This window comes from Alnus glutinosa, chromosome 6 (assembly GCF_958979055.1).
Source record: "Alnus glutinosa chromosome 6, dhAlnGlut1.1, whole genome shotgun sequence".
Taxonomy (NCBI): Eukaryota; Viridiplantae; Streptophyta; class Magnoliopsida; order Fagales; family Betulaceae; genus Alnus; species Alnus glutinosa.
Window position 1 is genome coordinate 30,428,355 of NC_084891.1, and position 9,185 is coordinate 30,437,539.

The 9,185-nt window shown below is 35.5% G+C and overlaps 1 protein-coding gene across 1 annotated transcript; it reads right to left on the reverse strand.

The window, feature by feature from the left end:
- Positions 1–2,056: 2,056 nt before the first annotated feature.
- Positions 2,057–8,102, reverse strand: LOC133871094 (UDP-rhamnose/UDP-galactose transporter 2-like). Its single transcript, XM_062308456.1, has 5 exons — positions 7,467–8,102; positions 6,862–7,046; positions 6,341–6,541; positions 2,894–3,055; positions 2,057–2,774 (listed from the first exon to the last, which is right to left on the reverse strand). Exons 1-5 carry the CDS (start codon positions 7,594–7,596, stop codon positions 2,412–2,414), a joined length of 1,041 nt encoding a protein of 346 aa, XP_062164440.1. The 5' UTR covers positions 7,597–8,102; the 3' UTR covers positions 2,057–2,411.
- Positions 8,103–9,185: the final 1,083 nt, after the last annotated feature.

Consider the following 9,185-nt stretch of genomic DNA (forward strand, 5'->3'; position numbering starts at 1 on the left):
ACTTCTCCAAAAAAAAAATTGACACCCTTTCAAAATTATTACTAAACAATTTTTTTGACTTTTATATCACATCAATCACGCTACTCCTTCGCCCTCCCCAGCCTCTCAGCTCTCCACCAATGGCCTCTGTTCATCCACGCGACGCTTATGGTTCCCACACGCGCCTCCAAGCACCAGCGCTTCGCCTCTTCCTTCGAGGCTAGATTTGCTCTTCTCCACCGCTCCCGTCCTCACAAGCTCCATTCTGCCTCCTTCCTCAGCCTCTTTGCTCCCTACCGCCAACTGTCGTGTTGTTGCTTGATGTCAACGCCCCATTACGTGCGCGGCAAGTGTATCCCACACGCTTGGCAATGTTTCACCTCCTCGCTGTGCCTCCTATTTGTGCTGCTATAGTTTGGGTTTTTTGTTGTTTTCTTGTTGCTTCTTATGCTGTTTGGTTTTTTAGCGGTTTTCTTATGTATTTTCGCAGCTATGTTTGTGTTTTGCCACATTTGTGTTGTGTAGATTATTGTCTCCCAGTTCTAATGTGGTTTATCTTTTTGTGGAGACTTTTGTAACCTGTTTTGTGTTGATGCGTCTCTTCTGCAGTCCCAAATTCGGACTCTAACAATGCTTCTACCGCTTCAGCCTCTTTCCGATGGTTGTCGTTGTTTCCTAGTGGCGATTCAAATAGGTTTGCGGCATTTGCCTTTATTTGTGACAATTTAGCTTCTATAACTACCTTGTGCGACTCTTTGAGAAGATCGGGTCACTTGTTTGACCTATTTCCTACTCTTTGTAATTATTTCAACACTGTTTTAATTTGTTTTGGGTCTATTGTTGAGAGTCCACCCCTTTTTTGTTTATAGAATCGTCCACTCTCTCTTCCTTTCGGATCAGGAGTGTAAAAGATTTTCTCATGTAATCATTTACTTATTCAATTAGAAAAAAAAAAAAATATATCACTTCTTATTTCTATTGAAACAAAAAACTCAAAACAAAATTCTTTAACAAACACACAATATAGAAAAAAACGTGGCACATAATTTTATATTAAATGTTTTAATATTTTACTTTCTGAGTTCCCATTGTAATTTCAAAGATCCCGTTTTAAATGGGAGGATGACACATTTACAAAAAGTAAAAATATTAAAATTTGAAAAAAGCCACATCACCATCACTATACGTTAACTACTTCCCTCCTCTGCAAATTCTCTCTTTTGCTCTATCTTGGTTCATCTATGCAAACTCAAATTAGTATTCATTTCCCTTCAAAAAAAAAAAAAAAAAAAAAAATAGTATTCATTTAGTGAAAAATTAGAGGTTTTTTTTTTTTTTTTTTTTAATTTTTTTTTAATTTTTTATTTTTTTATGATATGATATAAAGGTGAAAGTTGTTTGCAAGTGTTTTATATTATGAACTGTTAATTAATGCTTTTAACTTTTTTGTCCAAAAAAGTATGAGTTTTTCTTTTTGAATTTCAGTCTCGACTTTTACCAAGAAAATTCCTATGGGTTTCTGTCTTTGATTTTGACTATGAATTGTTTTCTTTATGGATGTAACCGAAATGAGTGCTATGAGTTGCATTCTTTCTTAGGCCAAGAGGACAACAATTTGGATTGAAACTTTGACAAAGTGAGTCCTTTGATTCCGGAAGTTTTCCATGGCTGCAATGCAACAACGTTTTCCTGTGGGTTACTGCCAGTGGAAATGGAGAAAGGGTACACCCTCACGATGACTCTGACCTTGGAGGTCGAGTTGAGGTTTTCATGGTATTTGTAGGAATAAAATATTTTACTGTCTGGGCTGTCATGGACAAAACCAAGAGAGCAAGAGAGAGAGGGACATCAACCCATGCTAGAGTCGTCGAGGAGAGCCTTTCCTGTAGGTTGCGGCCTCTCAGTTCAGTTCCTTCTGTAGAAACCAGCTGGTACATTCCTAAGAAACCACTCCACCCCACCGCCATTCGGATAACGGCCCTAACCTCCCCACCATCAATGACGACTTCTAGGCAGTTAGCATGGCCTAAAACCCATCTTCGCCACACCACGACACATGGTATAAAACTCATCAAAGTTAAGAGAAACATAATAATGAATAAATAGATAGATTAAGCGCTTTCAATTAACATGTAGTTTACATTTCAGTTGTCCCATGATGATTTAATCCCCTGACCTTAGCACATACAAGTAATAAAAGAAATAATTTAGAAGACCATGAAAATTAAATAAAGGCACAACGCAATTCCTAAGATGGATGTGTATGATTGTCGGCAGATGAACTCCCAAGTCTTGCTGCCAGATGACAAGAAAAAATAATACAGGCTAAAATGAATTGAAACGCATAAAAATACCTGTAATCCCTAGCCACAAACAAGCCTTTCATCGCCGGCCACCCTCAACCCCTCTCTGCTGGCCAAAAATGGGCCAACCTATCCTTTAGACTCACCAAGTTCAACATCTTTCAAAGGAATATTTTCCACCCCATCCTTCAAAAGTCTGATTTCCTCTTCTGTCAGGCTGTTTTTCATATGGGGAAGTGTCTTGGTAATATTTGACTGCTTTTCAAGCTCCACAGCCCAACTATAGATTACCATGCCAACGACTGCAAGAATCATCCCCATGATGTTCTTGAATGTCAGCTCTGAATCAAACAGTAGCCACCCCAGAGTGAGGACACACACTGTTTTCATGTGACCTAAAACCTGGAAGGAAACAGCTGAGAAGCGCCCAATGCACAGGTACTGACTCACGTTACAGAATACTGCTAGGGAGCACGAAAGAAGAATAAATAACTGCACATATTCACAGCATGTCATTAGATACACTGAAAAATCTTTGCTGTGTAAAGATATCCATGAAGGCATACAGGAAAAATCGGACAGCTGTAACTGGAAAAAGGATGAGTTCTTACAATGGCACCAGAAGACATCTTGTAGTTTGTTATAAATTTTCCATTAAGGTAATAATCAATAAATGGGCCAAGAACAAGCAGAGAGAGCGCTTGAATTGGGGCTGTCTTACTCAGCAATTCAAAAGATCCAATTGAGTACTTCTTCTGCAGGGAACCTATTGTCTGTTCCACAAAGAAACAAAATCAGAGAACACAAATTAGAATTACTTTTCTGGATTATGAATACGAGCATGTAACCCGTGCAATGCACGGATTGTTTTTAATTTTTTTTTTTTTTATTTTCAGATTTAAATTTACAAAAAAATAACAAAAATAATATACTTAACAATAACCAACCTTTTTCTAAATTGTTAAACAAATTAGACCATGACAAATTATTTGCGTATAACATATATTGTTTCCCAAATCTTAATTTGGTATGAGACTAAGAAATCATTAAAATATGTCTATTTCAATTCTAACATACCAAATTATTTTAAAGGGATGGTATAATTAACTTCATGAAGAACTGCCAAGAGTTTAGAATGGTGCTGGATAAGAATTTCAGGCGAATAAGACTTCAATAGAAATAAGTCTTCTAGGTCTATTAGGTTGGGTTTATGAACATCGCCAAACCTTAAGATTTTGGGAACTAAATAACTTTGAGAGGAATCAGACTATGACAGTGTAAAGACTCTAATTTTTTCCTAAATAAAGATCAAATTCTATGTATTTTTACTTTTTAAACAATAATAAAATATAATTTATGTAGTTTATTTTTATCTATCGCTTTCATTTCCCTAAATTCAGTGTAAATTTTACAGGAAAAATGAAAAATAAGCAAGTTGAATTAAAAATAATACATAAATTAAAAGAGAAAATAAGGATAAAAAACGTAAATAGAAAAACATAACCACAGGAAATAAAGACAAACCACCAAAAAATGGAAAAATGCTAATACAATAAAAAAGAATTGTATTTTTTGTATACTTTTATGGTTCTAATGAAACCTTGAATGCTAATTTTGTTAAGCACCTAAACAATTTGCATTACAAATGAAAACAATATACTCATATTATAAAAATAATTGTCTTTTCATTTTTTTTTTTTGTATGTTTTCTCCGATTCCAATGAATTCATAGCCTCATAGGTATAGTAAGAAGTTATATCTAATAGAGATTTTTTTTTTCCGACCATCCTTTGCATATATAACGTTTAAAAAAAAAAAAAAACTACTTTTAGAACAAAAATAAAAATAATATATAAATTAGAACAGAAAATAAGGACAAAATATGAAAACGTACAACATACAGAAACTGGAAAAATACTTCTATAATAGAAAAAGAATTGTATTTTTTGTATATAAATTAGAACATAAAATAAGGGAAAAAAAATGAAAACGAATGACCGACTCAAATAATAGAAAAAGAATATATATATATATTATATTATATTTCTTATACCGATGGTGCAGAATATTTGTGAAAACATGCGTTCTATTCGAGTCAAACAAAATTTTCAAGTAGTGTTTAGAAACGGCTATTATTTTGTTGTTTGCACGTACGGACCCTTCTGCACATGGTTTCTAGATGGTAGAAAAACGAATTCCAAGGGGAATTAGAATTGAAGAAACAGAGTGGAAATACGTACTTGTTGAGAAGGCGCATCTGGGTTTGTTGCAGGGGAAAGGTTTTATAAGAATTTCATGAAGAGGTAGAGTTCGAAAGAGAGAGGGAGATGGGTTTTCTAATGCAAGCAGGTTTGTGGGATTGCAAGAAGGAGAAAATGATTAACTAACGGTTATTTATTGTTTGCAGTTTTTGGAAGCGGTTGAAAAAAAAAAAACTGTTTTTACACAGAAATACGTACATTTGTTAGTTTAATGGAATGCCACTTGTCTGAATATTATGCTTTTACACAAAAATAGGTGCACTTGTCATTTTAATGGAATGCCACTTGTCTTAATATTATGCATTCCTCTAAATGATTCCTCTATTATATATATATATATGATATGATTTGTTTTAAACAGTAGATGTGCCCCTCAATTACCATCATCGCCCAAAAAAAAAAAATTATCATCACTCATGTCCAACATATAAAAAGGTAAGGTTTGAGACTCAAAATTAATTCTCGATTGTTTGTTTAAAGAATCATTGGGTTTGGCATGGTCAAACAATCTAGCTGTTTCCATTAGAATTATGAAAAAAATTCTGTTCCCAGATGAAAAAATGAATTGTCAACTACACAATAAATATACATGTCATGGTTGAATCTTTAAAGCAAAAAGTCCCATAACAGTGGTTATGTTCTTGCCCATCTTTAATTGTAGAAACCTCCTCTAAAACTATTACCCAATAAAAACAGACCCTGAACAAAAATGGAAAGAAACTCAGTTCCCAAAGCAAATGGGTTTTGAACCCAGAAACTCACACTCCTGGTTGTCATTTGATCTATTTCTATGATCTAGTCCTCATTCTACCTCAATTGGCTTGAACACCCAACCTCTAACCTAAATTCTCACAAGAAGCCCTCTAGAGACCATCAGGTCACGCCTCAGTATTCCCCAATGACCAAAACACTATCATTGGGTTATGTAGATTCAAAAGAATGTAAAAATATGATATCTACACACATGTAGCTTCTGTTTAGGATTACAAACATTTTCCTGCACATTCTGTTAAGATGCCATCACGCCACCTAAGATTACATATATTTGATATTCTACCTCTATGGGCATGAACACTAACCTAAAATATTAAGTCCCTTGGGAAGCCCTTGAGCCACCTTTATGCCACAACTCATTTTTTCCAAGGACCTTACCACTTGCAATCTTAATTTCAATTATGCACATCTCAAGAATCTTTCAAACACATAGGCATTCACACACAACTTCTGAATTAGATTCCATATATTTTACTCTGCAAGTATCATTAATTATAAAACAGGAGTTACCAAGCCATACAAAACTACCTACCACCTATCCTAGCCCTGACATGCAACAGTAGTCAAAATGGCTAAGCAATGCTGAGGTACCACGAAGGCATCAATAGGCCCTCAAGCATGTAGATGGTTTGCTAAGACATATCTGTTCTAAAGCACACTGAAGATATCTCACAACAACAGAGGTGTGAACCCAGAGATAGGTACTTCTCACACAACAGGATGAGCACTCTCACAAACAATTTGTTATGTCACTGGATACATGGAGACAATCTGATTGGTGAAGTTTGGAATTGAACTATAAAAATCTGAAATTTCCAACAATTAAGTAGATCAACATGAATTATCTTAACAAGATATTGAATGAACATGAAATACTTAAAGGACAATGGGACAGTTCAAGAAAACATAAGCAACAATAGTACACAAGCAATCAAAATGTGAGTAAGTTCACGTGACAATCAGCATTGGATAAAATTCTAAAGAGCTAATGCAAAATGAGAGATAAATTACATATATACTCACAATTTGCTGCAAAGACGTAGACACAACCGCTACACAGGCACATATAAAACCTTTGGCATTAACTTTCACATCAGTGACCGTGCAAACACCAACACCAATGACGACAACCACAACGGACATCTTGACTTCCTTTGAGTACTGCTTGCTGTGAAGTATCCACTCCATCACGCACACCACCGGAATCATGCTAAGTTTTGAAATCTGTGTTACAGGGAAAATAAGATCATTGGAGTGCAAAAGACGAAAAATGGGCAGGACAGGGGTATGTGCAAGAAGAGCATACAAATATGTGGTAGAGTTAGTACCCCCAAAGGCATTCAAACATTAAACGCACTTCAAATAAACATAAAGAAACATGACTTCAAAAGAAAATAAAAAATGACAAATTTTCTTTTGGGTTAGTCCAAAATTAATTAAAATTACTCAAACAAGAGCAAAGAGCTGATGCACACAAAAAGCCACGGGACCTGTTACTCTGTTAGAAAAAGAAACTCTTGAAGAAATGAGTTAGTATTTCATACTTGGTAGAATCCGACAGAGTTGAGCATGAGGCTTAAGTTCATCCCTGTAATAGACATATTGGCAACAATTGAGAACCAGAGAAGCTCCCACATAGGAACATGCTTTGATGCAGAATAACCGGTAGCATTTGAGACCAGACCAACCAGTGCGGTAACGGCGAAGTGGAACCCAGTTAAAGTTGTTGCTGAAAAAGCACAACGCGTGATCAATATCAAACCGAAAGTAATTTGAATTGCGAGATGTGAAAATTCTGAAGGTACTCATGCTGAAGCATTTGTGGGAAGGGTGGTCATGCCCTGTTTTTCTGGGTTAAACAAAAGAACCTGGCGTTCTAAGAAGCCATCGTGATTTTAAGAACTAAATGCAAAATCCAATTAAAAGTCCATCAAAAACAAATAAATGAACAAAGAAACAGGAGATCTAGCGCAGCCTCTGTTCTCTCTTCGGAAACTACGGAGAGAAATGTACGCCGAAGGGCAATCCAAGAAGAACGCTGGGGGGGGGGGGGGGGTAAGGTAAGGGGTTGGAGATCTGAGATCTAAAACATCTAGAAGTAAAAGAAAAAGAGCAAAGTACGAGAATACGGGTAGAGAGAAAGACTAACCGAAGCTGAAAGCATAGCCGTTTTCGGACATAAGCTGCTTGTTGGCCATGATAATTCCGACGGAACTTATGACGTTCATGGCCCATGCTCCCACATCCGACACTGCAGCTACTTTCTTCTCGCTCTCCATCTATCCCTTCTTTCCCTTCTTTCTTCTCTTTCTCTTTCTCCCAAATTACTACTTTATATATATTCAGAGAGAGAGAGAGAGAAAAGCAAGCAATGGAAGATCCGCTATATAGGTAGCAGATCTCAAGACAGACCACCAAAATGAGGGAGGAGGAGGAGAATTATATGATAGGATATGATACCAAATTTGCCTCTTCCTCTTCCTCTGCCTCTATCTTTAAACTAATAACTTTTAAAATTTAAATTCTATATAAAAAAAAAAAGTATCTTCTTCTGTATAAATATAAATTAAACCAAAAAAGAAGATACTGTACCACGAAAGGAAAGAAGGAAGGAAGAAAGGAGGGAGGGAGGGAGGGAGAGAGGTAGGGGGGTCCGTGGTGGAAATCGTGGGCTGTTTCACCGTTTCACTTTCACTTTCACGCCTTGACACCCATGAGCCAACCCAGGAATAGGCAAGGCAGCGCTCCCTTCCCTATCTCTCTCTCCAATGCCAATTCGAATGCCCCTCGCGTCGTATCACTCGCCATCCGTCAATATCTTGTGTCTATAAAAGAATAAACGTGTAACCTTCCTTAATCTTTGCACAAATTTTCTATTTTTATTGTTTATTATTCTTGAAAAAGGAGCGGCATATGTAAATTAATTTTGAATACAATGGCGTTCCACCAAGTCAGGCTTTGAATCTTGATTATCGATAAACTGAAAGAATAATTAATTGATATAAATAAAAGTCAGGGCGTCTGTCCTAAGGTGAGTGTATTGATTTTTTTCTTTTTTCTTTTTTTAAAAGTACATTCAAACAATAAAACTACGAACGGAGGGGGTGTGGATTCTTGCCACTACAAATAGGGACATAATGGGGGAGAAAAATAATTAAATATGAGTGGTGTAGATCTTTGCCACTACAAATAGAAACATAATGGGGGAGAAAAATAAATACATCGAAATTTAGCCATGCCAAATATGTCACATGAAGGACAAAAAAGTTTACAGTTCTGTAAATCTTCTTAACTTTTCAAAGAAAAGGAAGAGGAAATAATGAAAATTGAGTCTGAGATGAGATGAGATCTGCAATTCTTCATTCTTGAATAATGGAAGGGGTGTTGAATAGCTGTAACCATTGCTAAAAATTCACCTTCTAACGTGTACTGAGAAAGTTTGAGAAAAGTTGCAAGAAAAATAGTAAGACAGGTTACAAGGGTTTCTCCATACATACGTACTTAACAATTTAACTTTTGATCGTTTCTTTATAAACAATTATTATTCTAGCTACTTATATATTTATTATAGGTATGATAATATGGAGCACAGAACTTTTTTTTGTGAATTGCAATTTGTCTTTCTCATGTCCTTCACTCATATGAGTCCTATAAATTTAATAGTTGTTTTTTTTTAAAGTTGGATAGAAAAAGAACATTTAGGCTTTCTCATTTTTATATCTCTTATTTTATATAGAGTAATGCTATACAAAATCCTTTTATCGTCGTTTATCCTCCAAAGCCGATATGGCATAGTCCTCCATAGCATACATATGGCGCATGGAAATGGATTTTTATTTTTATTTATTTTTTTTTTTTTAAAAAAAAA

What these genes read in the sequence shown, in the direction of transcription:
- LOC133871094 (XM_062308456.1), bottom strand. Translation starts at nt 7,596, where the DNA reads ATGGAGAGCGAGAAGAAAGTAGCTGCAGTGTCGGATGTGGGAGCATGG. An exon ending in ACTCTGTCGGATTCTACCAA is followed by an intron (nt 6,542 to 6,861) that starts GTATGAAATACT and finishes CCTGTAACACAG; the next exon opens with ATTTCAAAACTTAGCATGAT. An exon ending in CTACGTCTTTGCAGCAAATT is followed by an intron (nt 3,056 to 6,340) that starts GTGAGTATATAT and finishes TTTGTGGAACAG; the next exon opens with ACAATAGGTTCCCTGCAGAA.